This window comes from Equus caballus, chromosome 3 (genome assembly GCF_041296265.1).
Source record: "Equus caballus isolate H_3958 breed thoroughbred chromosome 3, TB-T2T, whole genome shotgun sequence".
Taxonomy (NCBI): domain Eukaryota; kingdom Metazoa; phylum Chordata; class Mammalia; order Perissodactyla; family Equidae; genus Equus; species Equus caballus.
This window is the reverse complement of record NC_091686.1, coordinates 31,567,133-31,590,247: the sequence shown is the minus strand read 5'-3', so window position 1 is coordinate 31,590,247 and position 23,115 is coordinate 31,567,133. Positions and strand designations below refer to the sequence as shown.

The 23,115-nt window shown below is 55.0% G+C and overlaps 1 protein-coding gene across 3 annotated transcripts in view; it reads right to left on the bottom strand.

The window, feature by feature from the left end:
* The window catches only part of WFDC1 (WAP four-disulfide core domain 1), a 49,835-nt gene extending 30,912 nt beyond the window's left edge, over positions 1 to 18,923 (bottom strand). For all 3 annotated transcript variants that reach the window (XR_011436934.1, XM_070262118.1, XM_023637412.2), the window contains exons 1-4: positions 18,450 to 18,923; positions 6,021 to 6,204; positions 1,877 to 1,960; positions 745 to 885 (exon numbers count right to left, since the gene is read on the bottom strand). Coding sequence is in view for 2 of the 3 variants with exons in the window: in XM_070262118.1 (XP_070118219.1) it covers positions 745 to 885; positions 1,877 to 1,960; positions 6,021 to 6,204; positions 18,450 to 18,578 (538 nt within the window). In the remaining variant the exon portion in view is untranslated. The remainder of the gene's footprint in view (positions 1 to 744; positions 886 to 1,876; positions 1,961 to 6,020; positions 6,205 to 18,449) is intronic.
* Between the last annotated feature and the right edge of the window lie 4,192 nt (positions 18,924 to 23,115).

Sequence of the window (23,115 nt, the reverse complement as noted above, 5' to 3'; positions counted from 1 at the left end):
TGAGCAGAGCTAAGAGGTGCCGAGGCGGGGATGCGAGCCCTGGACTGGGTGGGCTCAGGGCTCCAGTGAGCTCTACTTTGACCAGGTTACCCCACATCTCCCTGAAGTTCCAGACTCTTTGCTTGCCACCCATTTCTGCCAAACTCCACAGCAAACCTCTCAACTTCACGCCCTGCAGGAGGCACATGTGGTGTACCCAGGTATCTAGGTACCTCCTTGCCCTCCTTGCCCTCCAACAGAAAATTATGCAAACGGAAGCAATGCTATTCACGCTCTTTGCTGGTCTGTTTATTGCCCTGTCTCCAAAGACGAAGACTAATGAAGTCACACTGCATGGTCCTAGCAGAGGTCCTGGGAAGTCAGGGGTTCTCGGACAATTCAAAACATAGATCTACCTAGATGCATATGAAATATCCGACGTTTACGGAGCACCTGTCATCACCAAGCTTCACATGTATGTTTTATGTTAATCTCCATAATAACATAAAGTAGCCCCATTTTACAGATAAGACCACTGAGGCTCAGAGATTTGAAACAAGTGACCCAAGGTCAGCCCTGTAGGAGATGGCAGAATGGGAGTTTGAAGCCAGTCTGCCTGCTCAAGGGCCCATGTCTCGTGCAGGCAAGGGGTGAAGAACCCGAAAGGAGGGGCGGGGCGGGAGGAGCCGATGGTTTCTCTGGGACAGTCTCCCGTGGGGGTACGTGGAGAGGGCCGCTGCAGCAGGGCTGGGCACCCACACTCACCTGCCTGCCGGCGCTGCTTGACGCACTGCCCGCGGTTGGGGATGCCCTCGGCCATGTCTCCCGGGCTCAGGATGTGGCACTCGTAGCCTGAGGGGCAGAGGAGTGGCTCGGCCCCATCCTCCGTGGTGCTGCATGCCTCTGCTGTGGGAAGGACACACGCGGGGTCTCAGGGGCAGCCCCCCGCAGGGCAGTGAATGCTCATCACCCAGAGGGGCTGCCTCTCATCTGCACCCCAGATTCCACGCTGAGCCTTGGGTCTCACAGCGGCATGCATGTGCGCATGCACACATGCACACACGCACACATGCACAAAGGGGCAGTCCAGAGGAACATGATCCTAAACACGGCCTCACATGCATAGTGACGGACATAGATACATGTTCACCCACACACCCTGAAACACATATGCTCATGCTACAGTCACATGTGTACATGTGTTCACACACACCTATCCTGACACACACACATGCTCACACATATCACACATGTATTTTCACCACCCCATGAGTCCTAAAACACATATACACACTACACATACAGCCACCCACACACACGTTCACAGGCACACAAATCCTGCACCACACACACACTCACACACATTTGCATGCACACAGATGCACAAATATTCAGACACAGCCACGAGAACAGCCACACAGTTGCATGCATAGCTGCACACCCTAATGGACACAGGCACACACCCAGAGGTGTGCAGAGTCACGAGCACAGCTGTGCACACGCAGATGTACACTCTCACACCGCTGCGAGTCTCTGGGCCCCCAGGAGATGGCTCTCCACACACCCAGGAAGGAGGCCTCATCACTGGGGAGCAGTGAACACCTTCTTATGATTTTAGGGTCTGAAAACCCCGAGCCCCCCCTCTCAATTCTCCACCAGGAAGGAGGCCCCATTCCCAGGAAGGGTCAAGCCCTACACGGCTCTGGGGATTCTGAAGGCCTGGCCAAGCCCCCGCCACCACCCTCTGTGCTGCAGTGAGGGGGGAATCCAAGAGGGCTGAGTGTCTGGGGACAGACAGCCTGCTGGGGCACAGGCAGCCCCTGTCATCAGTTTCCTGGTGGCAGCCTGAGACAGGGGGACCTGGCTCTGATGTCGGGGGGGTTCACCCTGTAGGTACCTTGCAACGTCTCCTCAGGGCCATCCAGGAGCCAGCCGTTGCCACCAAGCCATCGAGGTTTCGGCTGCACCAGCCAGTCTAAAACTAACACAACGCATGGTTAAATCGAGGCCCTCCTCAGGCAGCTGAGAAATGGCCCAGCCTCTGGGGTGGGGGAGCCTACATTTTATGATGAAACACGGGGGCTCCCTGTGGGGGAAACAGCTGGGGTTCTCCAGCATATGTTCACCCCTTCCTTTTTGTTAAAGAAATGTTGAGTTTTGGCTGGGCACCAGGTGGCCGGGCTGGAGACTACATTTCCCAGCCTCCCTTGCAGCTAGGTGTTGCCAAGTGACTGAGTTCTGGCCAATGGGATGTGAGCAGAAGCAATGATGCAACTTCCTGTCTCGCCCTTGCATTGATGCCTGATTGCTCCCCTCCCTCTCTCTTTCCCTCTTCCTGCAGGCTGGGAGCTACTCTGACCATGCAGAGCAACAAGACGGAGGGAACCTGGGGCCCTGGATGACTATGGAGTGGAGCCACCTGCCTGCAATGGATCACCCATCGACTCTCGCCTATTAACTGAGGGATAGGTAAACGCCTCGCAGGTGGGCCCCCGGATTTACAAGTCTTTTTGTTACAGTAGCACAGCCTGTTCTCTAACCAATACATTTCTAATAGGAAGAGTGACCCACACAGTAGACTGGAAGGTCCTCAAAAACCAAAGCAGGAGTCAGAAGCCCAAATGCCTCCACGGGGCAGACAGGTGACAAAGCAGGAGGGCAGGCAGGACCACGGCAAACTGGAGCCTGTTGCTGCCTCCCTGGGTCAGCTGCTGGTTAGCTCTGGCCGGCCATTCCCAGGTTCCCAGGGCCTCTGGGGTTTGGGGTTTTTTCAAAAAAACTTTAAGGCTATATTTTTTAAACTATAAATTCCAGGTTTTTAAATGTTGGCAATTAATTTTTAAAAATTCTAAGTGCTCTGGAGATCAAATAAAACTGGTCTGGGGTCACATTTGTGTTCGACCTCCGCTTTAGTTTGACTCCAGAATATGACAAAAATAAAGAGGCTGGTGTGCTGTCTAGCACCTTTTAAAGTACACAGATGCACATCGGTAAAAATGCTGGTTAGCTTTTTCCTTAAAAGAGCATGAGATGGTAGCTCGCAACGTGGAAATGAAACAACAGAGGAACAGACCAGCGTTTGCAACTTCCAAACTCCAGGATGACCCCACGAGGCCCCACAGCCACTGTTTCCCATCTCCTGCTCCTTCCCTCCTCCCCCCACCACCCTGGACCTCCTGTTAGTGAACGTATTTCCAATGCAATTGTTACCAGTAGGGAACGTATTCGTGTTCACTGTCTGTATCATCCTTTGCGTTGCTCAGAGACTTCCGAGCTGCAGGGACATGGGCACGTTTTCCTGTACTTTTTGGAAATATTGAACCTCGCTCCAGGCCTCCCGTTCATCTGCAGACCCCTAAAGCCTGGAGGCCCAGGGTCTCCCCTCTGCTCTCTCACTAGAGCTTCCTGGGATCACCTGCTAAATAAGCGCCCCGCGCCCAAGCCCTTATCTCAGGGGCTGCCTTCGGGGGGACCCACAGGAAGACGGCAATGAAGCGTGTGGGCTGCTGGGCGCAGGGCCTGGCGCATTTCAAGTCATCCGCTCGTCTCAGATCAGTGGTCCTCAGTGTCGAGCAACTTTGTCCCCCAGGGAACATTCCGCAAAGTCTACAGGTATTTTTGGTTGTCACATTGTCGGGTGCGGTGCTGCTGGCATCTAATGGGTAGAGGCCAGGGGTGCTGCTCAACATCCAAGGATGCCCAGGCCAGCCCCCTGCGCCCACTTCAACTAGAATTATCTAACCCCAAATGTGAAGGGTGCCCGGGGTGAGAAGCCGTGTTCGATATTATTACTCTAATTGTTAGTATGACTAATTAATGGTTTGACGGCCCTTCCTGCTGGCCAGGGAAGCGAGTCATTCATTGATTCACTCACGGTTCACTGGAGTATCTTTTAGGCGCCCAGAGACGGTTTTGGGTGGTGGGGATACAGCCATGAATGAAACTGACCAAACCTCCTGCCTCGGGGGCTCCCTTTCAAGTGAGGGGAACAGTCGAAAACAAAACACAACAATCCAGATTGTGCTATAAAGAAAACTTCAGCAGGGAATGGGGTAAGGAATGGCCAGAGGAGGGATGGCCATTTAGAGGGAGATCCCTGAGAAAGTGACCCCCTCGGGACCAGGATCTGAAGGAGGTGAGGGAGTGACTTGTGTGGGTGTCTGGGGGAAGGATATTCCGGGCAGTGAAGGACCCCACAAATGTGCCTAGGGGGCGCCACATCCCTGCATTCAGGGCCTAAAGCAGCAGACACTTCTCCACACTCAGAACACTGGATTGAAACTCCAGCTCCGCCTGCTGTGTGACCTTGGGCAAGTGACTCAGCTTCTCCGAGCTTCAGTGTCTTCAGCTGATAACACTTCCTCCACCCCATGGGACCGTGTGACCATTAAATGAGATGATGTACAGAAAGGCTACTGGGAATGTCATGGACAGTTGTACATTTTGTGCACTGCTCAAAAGCACCTGGCCTGGGTGGCAAGTGAAGCCAGAATCCCTATGCCGTATTGCAGTCCAAAGGAAGGGGCACCCTTTTTGACTTGCCCTGAGAGGGGAGCACCTCTGTGTGCTTCTTCCACCAGGAGGGCGCCCCAGTTTCTCTTTCTTCTAAAGCGCCCTGGAGGAGCCAGCCTGGGCCTGAGCGCCCACCCCGGCCCTGGACAAGCAGCGGTGCTCGAATGCACTGGAGACTGTAATTATGAGTGTTATTAAGGGTGCTGAGTCCCTTGTCATCGCTGTGACCTCACCCCAAGGAGAACAAAGTGCGGTCAGTCTTGCTTTGGCCTTGGGAGCAGGGGCTGGGGCCGCCGTCTCAGAGCTGCCTCCAGGAATTAAGGCGGGGGGACCCTGAAGCCTGTTGCTGAAAGGTGCAGTCAATCAGGCTGTTAATATTTTTTTTTTGAGGAAGATTAGCCCCGAGCTAACATCTGCTCCCAATCCTCCTCTTTTTGCTGAGGAAGACTGGCCCTGAGCTAACATCCATGCCCATCTTCCTCTACTTTATATGTGGGACGCCTACCACAGCACGGCTTGACAAGCAGTGCCATGTCTGCACCCGGGATCCGAACCGGCGAACCCCAGGCTGCAGAGAAGTGCAAGTTGTGCACTTAACCACTATGCCACTGGGCCAGCCCCAGGCTGTTCTTATTAAAGGCTCAGCCCGGGCAGAACTGAGGGGGGGATGTTTACTGCCCCCATCCTGGGCACTCAGGGGGCAGTTTTCCCCCACCGGGGGGAGGGAGCTGCCATCCCCCTCAGTGTCCCCGGGCTCCCTGCCCTCCCCAAGCCTCTCTCTGGAAGGGGTCAGAAACACCTCTGTGTTGATGAATCCCTGAGCACCGTCTCCCAGAGATCCGTGTAAGGGTTCCACAAAGACGTCACTGATCACCTGCCCCAAGCCGGGTGTGGGGCTGAGCACTGCCCAGTGTGCAGACTCTGCCCTGAGCCACTCGCTTGCTCTCTCTCCAGGCCTGTTCTCTGGTGAGGAGATTTAAGGAGGTGACCAGCTAGCTGTGGATTTGAACCCAGGGGTCTGCCTCCCCCACCTCTCTGGGGCATACCCCACTCAGACTACTAAGGTTCCAGGAATGCATTTCAAATACCCCCAGGGCCAGGCAGCACGGGTCGAGTGGGCCTGGTGGGGTGGTGGAAAGCTGGAGGACCCCACTGCCATCCACGGGGCACCTGAGGCTCCAGCGGATGGGGGCCCAGGGAATGTGGTCCACCATTTTTAAGAAAAGCCAGAAATGTGGGTTTTTAAGGAGAAACCCCCCCCCCCCCCCCAGCCTCATAAGAGGGGTCATTTTCCCTGGGAGGGGTGTTTCCTGGGCCGTAGCTCTGCAGGCAGTGGCTGCCCCGCACACAGCTGGCGCTCAGTGCATCCAGCGGGATGCTTGCGCAGGAAGCCGCAGAGTCCCACTGCGCAGGGGGACGGCCCAGGTGTGCGCCCAGCTCCGTTCCTCCCCTCCGGGCCCCTCCGGGCAGGGCGGAACAGGTGACCCGCGGTGTCCACCCTCTCCCCCTCTCCGGGCCCGGGCGCCTACCTGGCGGGGGCGGCACGGCCTCCAGGCAGGCGTAGGCGCAGCCGTTGTAGCAGCAGCGCCGGTGGCGCGGGCACTCCGAGTCGGCCTGGCAGCGCGCCGCCTGGCACGCGCCGGGGGGCAGCGAGCGCGGGGGCGGCGGGCAGCGGTCGGCGCGGGGCTGCCGGGAGCCACCCGCCTCCTCGGCCTGTGGGGACAGGGCGGCGGTCAGCGGGGCGGGGCCCACGTGCGGATCCCAGCGCCGCCCGCGGCTGTGCGCCGCGGGCGAGTCGATGGGCCTCTCTGAGCCTCCGCGTCGTGGCGTGATCCAGCAGGACCAGCCTCAGCGGCCCGCTCTGAGGACTCAGAGATGCTGTTTCTCTTTGTAATATCCCGAAACTGAAATAACTGTAAGCCGTCAGCAGCAGAAAGGATCAGTGAGTCTGGAGAAGAGTTGTATGTTGTGTCTATCCGGTTGCTTATAGCTACATACGTACATATATGCACATATAAAACAGGGTATATATGTGCATCTATATGTATATATACAAACACGAATATACACATATATTTCTGTATATACATACTTATCCATATGTTTATACAGAGCCTTGAGATTTTGCAAATCACACATGGAATGGATAAATTCATGCAACTTGGGTGAATCTCACAAACATAATATTGAGCAAAAAATAAAAAGCTCACAAGAGAACACACAGTGTGATTGCATTTATAGTTTTAGTTTAAAACCCGGCAAAGCTGATGTCCGGGGTGAGAAGTTAGCAGAGTACTCACTTAGTGGGGGGGGTGGGGGCGGGGGCAGCGGCCCCGGGGTCTCTGGGGCCCACCTTGTTCTGCTTCTTGATCTGGAAGCTGGCTACAAGGTGTGCTCACTTTGTGGGGATTCACGGAGCTGGATAAGTGAGTTTTGCTCTTTTCAGTGTTATGTTTCAATAAAAGGTTAAAGATAAGATACAGTCCTTGGCATACAGGAAATATGGGCATGTGACCAATAAAACAAGCATTTTAGAGATGGGGTTGGGAGTGTTGAAGTCACACCAGGCAACACAGGCTGGTCCCTCTGACAGGAGACCCCATCTATGCTGGGAACACTGCTCTGCTTCTGGGTTTGGAAGTGGGGCGTGTGGAGGGTGGGTCTTACACAGCCCTGCACACACACACACACACAGAGTCAGATATCGAGTAGGTTCAGTGGGAAAAAACAGCCTGGCTTGCCCCACCTCCTGGCTTATGCCTAAACTGCTCCTGTCGTCTAAAAACGCTCCCCCCAGGCCCCCTAAGAGAGAAATATTTCAAAATCCTGCCCCCTTGTACTACCCGAGTAAATAATGCCTGTCTGCAGACCAGAAGAGTATGCAGCCATTAAAACCCGCCCTTAATGTGTTAACCAAAAAATGCAGTCAGCTCTGTTGGGCTGCTCATCAAAGATCCCAGGATATGGTGGCTCGTGAAGAAAAGTAGGCGCAGAAGAGTTTTATGCAATTACCTAACTATATTTTAAAATATACAGATGTGCACACGGAATATGCGTGTATTGTACGGGCTGAGAACCGTTTTGGAAGAATGCACAACAATACACAAGGAACATTATGGAAGCCTGCCCCCGGAGAGAAGAGCTAGGTTCTGAAGCCGAGGGAGGTGTCTCCTCATTGTCCTCACTGTACACTCTTTGGCACGGGTTCAATATATTTTTTGCCGTGAGCATGTTACTTTTTCAATTTACAGAAGGCAATTAAAAATTTTAGAAACAGAAGTGCTTACGAAGGATTTTCAATGACAGGGCAAACACTTAGAACACTGTTAGTTTAAAAAAAGGCAAGACACAAAATGGCACATGCCGCTGATCTCTTCTGAGTCAGAGAGGAAAGGTCAAGGACGCTGGAGTGTCTGTCCCCATAGTCCTGTGTGTTGTGTTCCCCCACCCCCCATATTGCTGTAGCCTCACCCTCCATGTGCTGCTCCCCACGCCCTGTAGGGGGCGTCAGGCTACCGAGAACAGGTCCCGACCAGCAGCATCTGCGAACTGGTGGAATAACAAGGACCAGTGGTTTTCAAACTACCTCCCAGGGACCCCCAGGGGCTAAGACTGAGGGCCAGAGAGCAGTGAGCAGGTGGGGAGGGGACAGCCTGGGGCTCCTGGCCTCACCCCGGCTTCACCCAGAGAATTCATCTTTTCTCCCTTATGGAGGTCATTAAATGCGTGAAAAGTGAAAACCGACACGGAGCCAACACTTGGCAGATGGACGGAAACGACAGCTTCAGGAGATTGTCCCCCCCTAAAACCAAGGGGAGAGCAGAGCGTGCATCTGAATTCCTGGGCAGCCCTTTCGCCACCCCCTGCTCGGCTGGCCCCCTAATTCCCATACCATAATGAATAATTCCCAAGCTGCAAGCAGGGGACATAATCCCACGCCATTAGCTCTTAGTTCATTTTCTTCAGAATTAGCGAAATTGGACCCATGCGGGGGCTCCACCATTTTAATCCCGATCCAATGTGACAGCCGCCCTGGCCTCCTTCAGGGGGTGACATGGAGGGCCCGAGCGTGGTCGGGAGGGGCGGCTGGTTTTTCCGCCTCGCCTGCGTTTACATCGAGCCTCATTTATGAAATTTAATGGGACCCGCAGACCAGAAGTGAAACACTTTCCACCCACCTCCGGCGCCTCCCTAACCGATGACTTCCTAATGGCAGCCCCAACCCGGGACTGGAGGGACATGAATTTTAGACGTGCCACAGCTCTCCGAGGAAAATTCAAACGCCGTTTCTCGGAATTTGGAGAGAACAAAAGAGATAAGCGCCTTAGAAGTCGAATCTCCCAAGTTATTTATGGCACGGCCGAAACAGCAGATGGTGTGATAAAGAACTGATTCTGCTGAGGGGCCCAGATTAAAGGATTGAATGTTTTGAAAAATATTTCATGTCATGCAAGGTGATGCTCAAGGAGGGTTCTAAACAAAGCACGTTTCCTGGGGTTCTGAGGAAGAACTGACTTTTAGCACAGGAATAAATAGATCCCCCTCCGATGGCTTCGCAGCCCAGGGAGGTTTAAAGGCCAAAGTCAGACCCGAGCTGTCCCCCAAACCCCCACTTCTCTGACCTGCCTCCCACCACTCTCCTCCTGGCTCAGTCCTGTCTGGCGCCCTGGCCTCTCTGAGGTTCCTGGGACATGACAAGTCCAGTCCCACCTCTGGGCCTTTGCACGTGCTGTGCCTCCCTCCCGACATACCTGCCTGGCACCCGCCATCGCTTCCCCCAGGTGCCTTCTCACGAACACCCTTCTCTGGTGCTCCCCGTCCCCTTCCCCTGCTTTATGTGGCTCCAAACCACCAGCACCCAGGGGAGCACTGTTTTTCTCCTCCTAAACGTGCTCTCCTTAGGATTCGGTTTTGGTCCTCGCTGTGGCCCCGACACGGAACAGATGCTCAGTTCAGATCTGTGTGGTTGAACGAAACCTGTGATGAAGATGACGATGACTGTGATGGGCAACACTCACTGGGGTGTACCCCGCCGGGCATGCTTCTAAGTGTTTGTGTGTGTAGACTGATTAATCTGCACGCCAGCCCCGTGCGGCTGGCTCTGCGGTCCAGGCGGCCGTCACTGCCGTTGAGCTGTCCCTTCATATTTGTTTAACGTTGCGCCTTTTATCAAGCACATTCCTTTGGTCCCATGAGTCCAGCGGGGGTAGGTCCTGTCATTATCCACGCTCTAAAGATGGGGCCCCCGAGGCTTGGAGAGTGACAGGTTTGCCCAAGGCCACAGGCAGAGAAGGCTCACGAGCTCACGGATTACTCTCCTCCCTCGTGGAGCCCCCAAGTCATGCATCCAAAATATGAATCCCGAGTGGGCCGGCCTCCACTGCTGAGCCCTTCCTCCTCCTCGCCTGGGAGCCTTCCACACCCCGTTCCCTCCACCCAGAACGTCCCCATCTCTTGGCCCAGCTCACACGTCCTCTAGCTTTGGGGCAAGAACTCAGGAGCCGTGTCCGAGCTTCGAGGGCACAAGATGCAAGGCCCACGACCTCATAAAGGGCGGGGGCTGAGCCGACAGGGATTTAACTCAGGCTCAGGAACTCGGCGAGTCTGGGCTGGACCCCTGAAGCTGTGTGATCACACAGGAAAATGGCTGAGTTATCCAAGCCTCCATTTTCCTCATCTGCAAAATGGGCACGAGAGTTGCACCTGCTGCGGGTGTTTGTGGGGGGGGGGTGGGGAGCAAACGAGATCGCATCGGTGTGGTGCTCTACTCAGCAACGCGGATCTGCTGGTATTATTTCTACTTCTCTCATTGTTGACTCAACGGCATCAGAAGCCTCTGGTCCTGCAGCCAGGGAGCTGTCACATTCTGTTCAAATCGCAGTAGCTTCATTCATCTCTCTCATCTTCCTTTCTCCCTCCCTCCTTCCTGCCCTCGAGTCACTCACAGAAGCATGATTTAGGTTTGGCGCTGAGGCAGAGGCTTGTTCCTGCCCCCAAGGAGTTAACAAAACATGCAGGCACGCAAGACACCCTCAAGCCACAACGCAATTTACAGCCTCATGGCGTCTAGACAGGACAAGGGCAAACAATGAGCAGAGTTCCTAAAAGGAAGGTGGGGCACGTGGGAACAGCCACTCCCTGTCCTCCTCCCTGAGGGTCCGCGGAAGTAGCTTCTATCCCCATCCTGTAGTTACTGCTTCTGTCCCCATTGATAGGTGAGAAACTGAGGCACAGTCAGCATATGGGCAGGCAGCATTTATTAAGCTCTTACTGTGTGCTAGCACTGTGCTAGGTCCTCACGTACTGAGTCTCACTGAACCCTCAGCATAACCCTCAGAGGCTGCTGCTATGATTAACCCATTGCACTGATGAGCAAACCGAGGCACAGAACATTAAAGGCACTTGCCCAAGGTCACACAGCTGGCAAGCAGTGGAAGCAGGATTCCAACCTGGGTCTGTCTGACTCTAGCGCTTTCCTGTCCCGGGAGCCTGGATCTGGGGAGCTGCTCGCCAGCCTCACCCGGGAGCTTCCTCCAGCTCATCAGCACAGGGCCCCTCCCTCTCACATGGCCCCGCCTCCTGACTGCCTGTGGACCAGCCCCGGATGTAGTCACGTGACTGCCTCCCTCAGGTACACGTCCTGGGAAGAACATGTCCTCGCCCCACGCTCTGCAGCCCCAGGCCGCTGTCCCCTCCATTGCCACTCAGTGGTGTGTCAAGTCCCTCTGAGCAATGAGGCAGCGCACCCTGGACTGACAGCATCCTTCATGGAAACCCCAGTCAACCAACCCGCGATTCCCATCTTTTCTCGCCATCCCTGCAAAGCGGCTGCATAGCAGATCTATATCCAAACAGCTGTTGAGCAGGCATTCATGATGCAACTCAGACCAGAACTTTCCAGGGCTGTGTGCCTTACTTGGATAAAAATGATTCCCTTAAGGTTTCAACCTGGGGGCTATCTTTTTTCACCCTTTGGGGAGATATTTTTGGAGGCCTCTGTCAATTTGCAAAGCCATTCTGCGGCTGACGTCCTCTGGAAGCAGCTTAGGGAAATGCCGGTCCTGGGCTCCTCCAGTTGGGAGCCCCATTTGGAAATCCGAGTCCAGATTCCACTGGAGCAAACGGCCTGGATAAAGTAGGCTGCAAGAATAAATACTGGTATATCCACACCTTGGAACACCATAGAAGCCTTTGAAAAAGGACACAGATCTATCATATTAACATATTCATCATATATTGTTCAATGAAAACCACAAGCTACAAAACGGTATGAATGAGCCAGACACAAATTCTACGTGTTGTATGATTCCATTTATAGGAAATGTCCAGAATAGGCAAATCCACAGACAGAAAGGAGACTGGTGGTTGCCAGGGGCCGGGGGAGGGGAATGGAGCCAACTGCTGAATAGGTCTGGGTTTTTTTTTTTTTTTTTGCTTTTTCTCCCCAAAGCCCCCGAGTACATAGTTGTGTATCCTAATTGTGAGCGCCTCTGGTTGTGCTATGTGGGAAGCCGCCTCAGCATGGCTTGATGAGCGGTGCCATGTCTGCACCCGGGATCCAAACCGGCGAAACCCTGGGCCCCCAAAGCCGAGTGCGCGCACTTAACCACTCGGCCACGGGGCCGGCTCCGGGTGTGGGGTTTTTTTGGGGGGTGATGAAAATGTTTTGGAACCAGATAGAGGGGTGGTCGCACAACATTGTGGATGTCCTAAATGCCAAGGAACTGTCACTTTACAATGGTTAATTTTATGCGATGTGAATTTCACCTCAATCAAATTTTTGTCCAACAACATGAATCAAATACCACTAAGTAAAAATTTGTTTCGAGTATAACGGTTTCATGAAAAAGTCTAGGCACACACACATCAAAATGTCAGCAGCGCTTATGTCGTGGAGGAAGAATTTAGACCATTTTTACTTATTTATAACTGTATTGTCTGAATTTCCTTTACAGTAAACATTATTTTTCTAATCAGGAAAAAGTTTTAAACTATTTCCATTTAAGGAGAAAGAATCTAATCTCTAAAGCTGCCCCAATTTACCCGCATCCCTCCCTCGGCGCTCCCCACCCACTTCATTCCGCGTGCAAGAGCTCTTTACCCGTCTTTGGAATGTTCCAGAGACTTAAGAGCCAGACCAATAAAAGAGCACCCTAGGACTGGTTTGCTTGGCGCAGGAAGAAAGCCAATTTTCCTCTAAGTATTACTTGCTCTTCCTCTGGAATTTGGACGTCAAAGATCTAAAAATACGTCCGTCCCTGGAACAGAGGGCTGAGTTCAGTGTGCGCTGACGAATGCCGTTTCCTGCGTCCTGGGACCACAGCGCCGGGCTCTGGAGCAGAAAGCTGCACAGCTAATGGGGCTTCCTCGGAGAGGTACCCCAAACCCGAGATCTCACACCGGGACACCCCATCTCAGTGCAGCAAGACTGCAAACTCCACCAACTCCTTCAGCTGGTGTCCACTGAGCCCTCCTGTGCACCTGAAGGTCTTCTAGAACCTTCCATCCCTTCTATCCTCTTCTGGATGGTTTTAGAGAATGTATTCCTTCATTTAATGGTAAATTCATCGTTCCCAGGCTGACTACATGCCAGGCATCCGGCTGCAGATGAGAACAGCTGAGCTGAACCAGAAGGCGTTGTCCCTGTCTTCACACGGCTCAGCTCCAGGACAAGTGACAAACTAAACGCAACATCACACAGAGAAAGCAAACTAATTGCTTTTCTTTGTGATCTGCAAAAGTAGTTAATGAAAAACTGAACAAAGCCACAATAAAAAAATAAATCATGCAGATAATAATGGAGCTGAAGGCTATGCAGGAGAAGTCGGGATGTTAGGAAGCCGCTTAAGAGAACTTCAAACGGGGGGTTCAGGGACCGGCCCTCTGAGGAGCAGCCCTTGAGGCTGACGAAGCAAGACCAAGAGTCGATGCCGGGAGTCAGCACTCCGAACGCCCGCCGGGGGTGCTGGGGACACAGAGGGGACCGCCATCCGCTCCCCCTTCACAGAATCCCTAAGATGTTCTTTGGGTTCCTGCTGCTTTTTTAATTATTATTGTGGTAAAATATATATAACATTTTAACCATTTTTTTAAAGCATCTTTTTTTTTTTTTTTTGGTGAGGAAGATGGGCCCTGAGCTAAAAGCTGTTGCCAACCTTCCTCTTTTTTTTTTCTCTCCCCAAAGTCCAGCACATAGTTGTATATCCTAGTTGTAAGTCATTCTAATTCTGCTATGTGGGACGCCGCCACAGCATGGCTTGATGAGCAGTGCTAGGTCCACGCCCAGGATCTGAACTGGGGAACCCCAGGCTGCCAAAGCGGAGTGCGCAAACTGAACCACTCAACCACGGGGCTGGCCCCTTAACCATTTTTAAGTGCACAGTTCAGTGGCATTAATTACACTCATGGTATTGGGCAACCACCGCCTTTATTTCTAAAACATTTACATTACCCCAAACAGAAATTCTGTTCTCAGGAAGCACTTCCTCCTCGTTCCCCGCCCCCAGCCCCTGGAAACCTCTAATCTGCTTCCTTCTCTTTGAATTTGCCTGTTCTGGACATTTCCTACAAACAGACCATACACTATGTGGCCTTTCGTGACTGGCTTCTTTCACTGAGCATCACGTCTTCGGGGTCCGTCGTGCTGTAGCGTGTGTCGGGGCTTCATCCCTTTTTACGGCTGAACACTGTTCCACTGTGTGGACAGACTTCCATTTGTTACCCACTCTGAGCTTATGGACATTTGGGCTCCTGCCGCCTTTGGCAGTCGTGACCAGCGCTGCTGTGGACAGCCACAGAGCTTCGCTCTGCGCTCCCAGATTATAACCATGCAGGCCCTGGAGGCCTCTCCGTGCTCGTTTCCATCTGGAATTAATTTCAGGACTGGAACCTCAGATGAGGAAGCCAGGCTCAGAGAAGAGAAAGTGATGTGCCCGAGGTCACCCCCAAAGTCACCCTATTCGTTTCCTTTTCCTTCCCTCCGTCCACCCGCCCATCCAGCCAGCCATACCCCCATTCTTACACTGTTTCTGAGGGCCTGTGATGTGCCAGGCTCTGTGCTGGACACTAGGAGATGGCCACGCCTATGGCCGGGCAGGCAGGCATGCCAGTTCTCCTCTCTCCTGCCCCCAGGTAGGTAGGACCCACGTGCTCTTGGCCATGGACACTTCAGGGCCCACTGCGCAGCCCCCGCCCCTCCAGATGAAGGCATCTTAGTGGTCCTGATGATGGTGCCCTCCAGGGGGGTAGTGTCACATCTTTGAGGAGCAAGGAAAGCCCCCAGGGCTCGGAGAGTGTAGTGGTAGCTTCAGCCGTCGCTGGCTGGACTGGCACGTGGTGCGTGACTCCCCACTGGGGCCTCCATTTCCTCGTCTGGGAAATGTCTGTCGTCAGAGTTGCCGGTTGCAAGCAACAGACGCTGACTATGTTCATTCCCAGAAGCAGGCTTTTCAAGGGTCCTCGGGTTGCTGTAACAAAGGACCACAAACTGGGGGCTCCAAGAACTGAAATACATCCTCTCACAGCTCTGGAGGCCAGAAGTGGGAAACCAAGGTGTCAGTGGAGGCTGGCTGAGGGAGGATCCGGTCTGTGCCTCGCTCCAAGCTTCTGCTGACTCCGGCCACCCCGAGTGCCCCTTGGCTTGTTGTACATCACTGCCATCTCTGCCTCTGTCTCCACGTGGTCTTCTCCCTGTGTGTCTCTGCTCTGTGTCTTGTCCTCTTTTTATAAACTCACCATACCAAGCACAGCGAACGCTTGGCCTGACACGCCTTAAGCCCTCAGGAAAGAATTGTTCTTACGAGTTTCATCGAATGCCAGGAAAGATAAGCCAAAGGCACCAGCTCCACAGAACGGACCTCGGGCTCCCCAGGAAGGCTGTAAGACGATTCACAAGCATCCTTCTTCTGCCTCGTCCCGCCTTGTAAATATCTGGTTCTGTGTTTTGCTGTGTTTTGTTTGCAGTCGTGCACGTGTAGAGAAGGTGGCTCTGAGCCAGGCACCGAGCTGACAGCTCCGCTGAGCAGACGCTGCCGCTCGCCGGGCTGCAGATGGGAAACTGAGGCTCACGGAGGAGAAGGCCCCCAAAGGGAGCAGAAGGCAGCGTCTTCCCCTCGGGCGCTGTCTCTGAGTCCTGGGCAGTAAAAGGGGCACAGCGTCAGGCAACTGCGGAGCCCCTCTGCCCGCCCGGCGGGCAGGGGCTTGGCGACAGTGAGGAGGGAGGCGGCCGCGTGCCGGTCAAGGTGCCCCCCACCAGCTCTGCGCGCAGCTGTCGGTCGATGTCCACGGATGCACGCTCCCCCATCCCTGACTGCAAGTCAGCGACGTGACGCACTGCAGGAGGAGTCAGGGAGAGACGCTGCACAGCTCCTCGGCGCAGAGCATTTCTGCCAGGCACGTGCCACAGACGCAAAGCACAAGAGCGAGAGAACGGTGAGATGGAGTGAAATAATCAGGAAGCGACACATTCCTAGTGAGGAGTGCCTCCTTCCGTTCTTTTTAACATAAATGATATGATTATAAGTTCATGTGATTTAGTTTTTAACAAGGGCTGTGTTTAACCCTCCGAAGCAGTATAAGCTGCCTTCAGAAACTACCAGAGCCCCGGCCTCTGCTCGCCCTGACCTGCCCAACAGCCCTCAAGGGTCCAGGGCCAAGGCTGAAAGTCTGACTCGGCTTAGGGTGGGGGCCACGTGGGAAAGTCTCGCCTCTGAGTGTGTAGGGGCTCTCCCTGTTTCTCCTAAATTCCCTGTTGGACATTTGTGTGGAACGTGGAATCAGAACTGAAAGCACCCCGGAGGTCATCTGGTCATCATTTCCCAGTGAACAACCTGAGGCCCAGAGAGGGGCAGTGAGTGGCCCAAGGCTGCACAGCTCATTAGAGATGCTGCAGAGATGACATCCCGGGCTGGGTGCCCTGCCCAGCCTCCCTGTCCTCTGAGTCACAAGCCAACAGCCTGTTTTCCCCAGGGCTTTCTCCGAGGCACATTCTTGGCACAAACCTCTCCTGAGTCTAGGCGCTGGGGAGCGATGCTGATGTCTGCTGATAACTGGGGGGAGTTCTGACAGCTTGTGACTAGAAGCAACTCGGTTTCTGAAGCCCATTCAGGCCTGTGTTTTTAAAGAGACTCCCCCCACCACCCATGCACATTGCCCCCGACCCTCCCAGCCTCCCCATTCGTCCTAGCGAGGTGCCACGGCATCTGCTCCTGTGACCCTCTGGAACCAGCTGGAGACAAGACCAGAGGACGTATTGGAAATCTTTCTGTGGTCCCAGCAGCAAAGTGCTCACTATGGTGAGGCCTAAATCGTCCTGTGGGGCCAGCAAAGAGCACAGAGGAGCCACACCCGAGAAGGGTCTCTCTCCCTCATTGCACACACAAGCCCTCTCCTACAGCAAGGACTGGCCCGCTCGGGGGCTCCCACACGCACCGTTTCTGCCTCCGTGCCTCAGCCCCCACGGAGTCTTCTTCCAGGAATGTCCTTCCTCCTCCTAATTCTTAATAGTTCTTTAGGATCTGACCAGAGTCTCCACCTCCTCCAGGAAGCCTTCTGTGACTACACCATCTCATGTGAGCTCTCCCTCCTCCAAACACCTATCATCATTTTACTCACTATTACTCTTTTCTACTCCCAGTGGCCTCCTGCCCAACTGTAGAATGGGTGCCCCAAGGCTAAGATTAGCCTCAGTACGGTTTCATGCACCCCACCATGCCTGGGGTCATTAAACATTCCCCTCTCCCACTTCTCTACTTGACAACCTCCTATTCATCCTTCAAAGCCCCAAGCTGAATGCCCTAACCTGGGAAAACCCTCCCCAACTCTCCTGGGGCAGAGCTGCACACGTGTTCTTCTGTGCTTGCATTGCATTTGCCCATAATTCACCCACAAGAATGTATTGGGCGCCAACTTAATGGCAGGCACCAGGCAAGCACCAAACAATTTCACAATTACTTAATTAAAAGTCACTGAGATGCACTGACCACTTGCTGTGCGTTAAGCACTTTACATATATCGAGTCATTTAATCCTCACATATATGCTGAAGTGCTGGTGTTATCTCCTAGTTGCCTCTGTGCTCCCCTGGGGAGAGGGGCTAAAATCACACCCCTCCACCCCCACTCTCTCTCCTAGTCCCCATCTTGCTTTATTTCTCTCCTTAGCACTTGTCACCAAGCACACTAGGCTTCATTTTCTTTCTCCCTCACTCTCTGCCTCTCCCACCGTTACGTGAATTCCCCAAGGCAGGAATCTGACATCCTGTCCCCACGGCCCAACATGGTGCCTGCTAAACAGCGGCCATCAAACACATTTGTTCAAAGGAACGCATCACTCCGTTTTTTTCAGATGGGATCACTGGTGCTCAGAGATGTCGAACAACTTGTCTGAAGTCACACAGCTTGTGAGCTGCGCCAGGCCAGATTCAAACCCAGACACTGGCTCACGGGCGTGTGCTTCACGTTCCTAGCTGTGTGGTGCATCCCTTCCTGCTGCCGTCCCACGTCGCCGGGGTGTCTCCCCCAGCTCGGCTGTGTCCCCCGGAGGGGCGGGAGCTGGTGTCTCCATCTTGCGCCCACAGGACCCCACACGGCGCCTGGCCCGGAGCAGTTTCCACTAAATGTTTGCCGAATGAGTAAACAACCGCATGCAAGCATCTCATATTGCAGAAGCATTTGCTTATGGATTGTCGAGACGGAACACTCCGCTTTAAGTGCTCCGGCTCTGAGATCCGGGCCGTTTGTCGGGACAAGGGACACTCTGTGGGCAAAGGGAGGTCCCCAGCCCCGCACACGTTCGGCGCGCTCTTTCCCTCCAGGCACGGAGCCTTGGAGGGCGAGGGGTCCACCTCCCCCCACCCTACTCAGGACTCCTCGGATAAAGGGAGCCGCCGGCCGCGGGGGGAGCGCTCACGGCGCCTGCGGGTCCCGGCGCGTCTCCTCCCGGCCGCCCCCCGGGACTTACGCGGGACTTCTCGGCCAGCCGCGCGTGCAACGCCCGTTTCCAGATGTTCTTGGCGGAAGCGGCTCGGAGGAGCAGCAGCAGGAGGCACAGACCCCACATGCCCTTCCTCATGCCCTTCCTCCTGCCCATCCCGCGGCTGGAGATGGCGTTTCCTCGCCCAGAGGCTCCGAGAAGAGGGCGCTCTGGCCGGCGGGTCCCGTCAGCGGGGAGCAGAGGCGCGCGCGGCCGCCGACCGTCTCCGCTGCGCTCGGCCGGGTCCCTGGATCATGTGTCCGCGCCGGCACACGCCCCCACCCCCGGCCCCGATGGTGGCCGGCCCACCTGGTTATTTTTAGCTTGCCCTATAACATCTGGCCCCAGAGACTCCAACCAAGACATCTGCAGCCCAGGCTGGTCAGAGGGCGCGGCAGGAGGAGGGGGCACCGGGTGTGCTTGGAGACGTGGCCGGGAGTGGCCCTGCCACACTGGGATAATGAGAGCTTTCTTGCGGGCTGGGGCGGCTCCCCCGGGGGAGGTGTGTGGGCTTCCGGGCCGGGGGTGGGGTGGGGGGTGGGGGGTGGGGGTGGGGGACTCAGCCCAGCAGGATGGGTGGGGGTGCGCAGCTGCCACCTCATCCACGTTTTGAGCTGGGGTGACAAACTCCGTCTGCCCATAAGAGCTTCTGTGCAAGACATTGCTGCATGGGGCCTGGCTGAGCGTGTGGCCACGGGAAGAGGACTGACGTCCTGGAACCTGCTGTCCTGCGCTGGGACGTGGGCGTGGGGCCAGTTACTCACATCCTGTGTTTCTTGGGAGAGTTCAATGAAATTGGGCACATGAGCATTTCGCAGCCGTCGGAAGTGAGCTGTGAACGTCGGCTCGTGTGTGTGCCGACCAGGATTTCATCAACGTTTTATTCTGTCGCCTGTTCTCAGCACCCACAAGGCGGGGACCGTTTTGACACCCACTTTACGGTGGGGACACAGAGGTACAAGCCTTGCCTGAGGTCAGGTAGCAGGTAGCAGAGCTGGGGCTTGACCCCAGGCCCATCTGAGCATGGTGACACGCTGCCAGGTGAAGCAGAAGGGACCCAAGCTCCAGACGCAGATGTCCTGGGGCCGAGCCCCAGCTCAGCCTCTGCGTCTGAGCCATGCTGGAGGAGCCTCTTTGCTCCTCAGTTCTTCCATCTGGGACCCCACATTTGTGGCCAATTGTTCCAGCAGCAGCAGGACGCTCATACACCCGGAGTGGGATGCAGGCTCCACACAGTCAAGAATCTATGCCTCCCTTGCTGCCTGCTCCCCTGGCCTGGCATGGGGCCTGGCCCTCATGGGCACTCAGTAGGCACTGGCTCGGTGCACAGAGTAGCCTTCATCATCCTGACAGCCCTACGCAGAAGCATCTCTGGTCTATAGGCAAAGAGATGGTCATGAAAGTCAGGCGCAGGTCCCGGAGTCTCCCTTAGTGACTGAGAGCACATCCCTGAGCACGTGGCACTGGGCTTGGCGTGCAGTAGGTCTGCAATATATGTTCTTCAATTGAGATATCAGTTCTGCAGCACTATGGGGACCACAGGGACCCAGGGTGCTGAGCTTGACTGTCAGTTAGTTTCTCGCTAGCGTTGACTTCGAAGATGATGCTCCGAAGTCTTCCGGACAATCGGGGTGCCTGCCCGGGGATGGCAGCCCCGCAGGTTTCCTGTGGGAGGAGAGAGAGCGCCAGGACGAGAAATAAACATGCGACAAATCTGCCTGGAAAACCGGCCGCTCTCCCGTGGCCGGGGATGAGGCAGGATGCCGGCCCCGCAGCCAGGCTGGACGCGCCCAACCGGGCCCAGGGGGCCAGCCGGGGCCTGGGGCTCATCACCATTTGGGGGCCGTGACTCCTCCCAGGTTCTGGCCCAGCCTCAGAACTTCGTGTTCCAGGCGGTGGAGGTACTTCCAGTTCATCTGAGTTCTGGCGACCTGGCCTGGATCCCAGGCTCAGCGGGCTGTCCTCCTGGGACTCACCAACCCGTGAGTGTGACTTCCTGTGGCTCCGGGGGTGAGGTTTCCTCTGGGAAAGCCTTGGAGCTGGCGAGGCCTGCCTGCTGGGGGCTGACAGCAGCTCCCCGCCATTGGCTTCGCTCCCTCCGAAGACGGAAGAAAAGGTCTCCTTTAAAAATGTAAAGGGCACAAGTGCTTAGGGGCCTGACTGGCAGCAGCAGAGGGCCTGGCTCACGTGACAGGGTCTAGGAAGAAATCCTGCCCCTCCAGCTCCCATAATCCCTGAGGCTTCATGCTCCTTCCCCAGGGAGGCAGGACATTTTCTTCCATGGTGATCAGATCAGACAAATAAGCCCTCTAGGAAAGAGGACAGGGTGGCATGAGCTCATACAGGCCTCTACTGCATAATGACTTTTTGATCACAGAACACGTATATGGCGGTGGTCCTATAAGATTAGTACCACATAGTCTAGGGGTGTAGTAGGCTATCCCATCTAGGTTTGTGTAAGTGCACTCTAGGATGCTTGCACAGCAACAAAATCGCCTAATGATGAATTTCTCAGAATGTATCTCTGCCGTTAATTGATGCATGACTGTACTTCATACTAAAGTGTGAATGACTTCTAGCAGAAAGAAACATATAAGCATAAGAAGGAGGAGCAGAGTACATTCATTCATTCAAGGATTTGAATGCCAACTATGTGCCAGGCCTGGGGATACCAGGGAGAGTGAACACAGGCCCAGCCCCTGACCTTCTGGGCTTACCACCAAGTGGAGGAGTCAGATATTAATCAGTGTTTTTAAAAAACACTTAGATGGCACTTTTTGGTGCTGGGCACAGTCTTGAGTGCTTTAAAAATATGTATTCATCTAATCTATCACAACTCTACTAGGTAGGTACCATCGTCATCCCCACTTTACAGATAAGGAAACTGAGTCTCAGAGACACTGACAAGGGAGTGCTTTAAAAATAGTCTCTCATTTAATCTATCACAACTCTGTTTGGTGGGTACTCCCGCTGTCCCCATTTTCCAGACGGGAAAACTGAGGGTCGGAGATGCACAACTTGCTCAACCGTATAGACAGTTGGCAGGGCTGGGAGTCAGACAGAGACGTTGGCCTTCAGCGTCTGCGCTCCAAACCGTGGCATCGTGCGCCCCCAGGAGAGCCACCCTGCAGAAGGGCATGGGGTGTGGGGGCTTCTGACCTAGTCACAGGGCCGGCTGAGGTCTCCCTGGGGAAGTGACCGTGCACCCGGGCGCTGAGGATGAGGATGGAAAGAGAAAGGCCTTCAGATCCAGACGGAGCGGGTTAGAACGCACTGCGGTGGGGCAACCAGAGGCGGGTAGAACCACGAGATTTTACGGGTCCTCAAGCCTTTTGCCCTCCTAGGCCCCTTCTGCTATTAAAAAAATATTAACAATGATCTATGACAGCTGCATTGATGAAAAGACAAATATAACCCAAGCTGGATTATATTCTTTTTCTCCCTCTGATTTTAAGAGAAGTTAAGACGCTTTTCTGAGCCCCTAAAAGTCTCGTGGGCCCCAGTCAGTGTGCCTGATGGTGGCCTTACGTCCAAATATCGCTGTGTGACCTCGGGCAAGCCTTTGCACTCTCTGAGCCAGGAGGCCAGGAGGATTAAAGGGACAGCACAGAGGAGGGGCTGTTCTCTCTCTGCAGGCTGCCTGGCCACATCCTTGTCCCCTGCCGGAGCAGGGAGGCCCTCAAGTTGCACAGTTCAGCCTTGAGACCGGCCCGTGCAGCTCTGCTCAAGGCACTGAATGAAAACAGATGTCCCTGGGGCTGCCTCATTCTTGGAGAGCCAGCCCTGACCTCGGTTCACCCCGCCAGCCGCCGTGTGACTGACCTCCATTCCGTGTCCACCCCCTTTAACTCGTAGTGGATGTCCTCCCAGCCAGGGAACTCCCAGCGCCCCTCCCCGAGTGACTCTCCCTCCCCCCAGAGCCCCCGGTCCAGGGCCAGACCCCCCCAACGGCCCCCCACTCCCACCCCTACCCCCACCTGGGGCTCTGGCCAATGTGACCGCCCACGCTTCCTTTCTCGGGTCGGCCTCGCTGCAGGGACTACCGTCCCCATTGGAGCCATCGAAGCCGTGAAGCGGATGGAGCTGGGTCGAAGGTCGGGCTGGAAGCTGGCCGGCTCTCTGGTCCCCCACGCTCAGCCCTCTCCAGCCACCAGCCGGCCATACTGGGCTTCTCTTGTTTTTTCCTGGAGGAACTGGAGGACCTGGACCCTCCCGCAAAGCAGGGTTCAGGGCCCGACTTGGCCGCTGTTTCTTTCTCCCCACAAAGCCAATCTGATTATGCACTCCGTCCTCGGCCCGCCTCCTGAACTGCACACCTCACGTGGCCCCCTCAGGACGGGGATAAAAGCGCTCAACCCCGAGGCCTGCCCGGTCTAGCCAACCTTCCTCAGCCTGGCTGCGCGTGAGCATCACCCGTGGGAGGGGTTTCAACAACATGCCTCCGGGCTCCAGCCCACACCAAGCGAATCTGAACCCGGATCAGTGAGGTCAGAACTGGTCGTTCCCAAAGGTCCCCAGCTGATTCTAATGAGCCGCCAGGCCAGGAGCCCTGACAATTTGGCCTGTCCCCCACTGGCCCCACCCCTGACCTCCGACCTCCAGGCCACATGTCCCTCCACGCTCCCTTCTGCAGCCAGCTGGCCTCTCCCACATG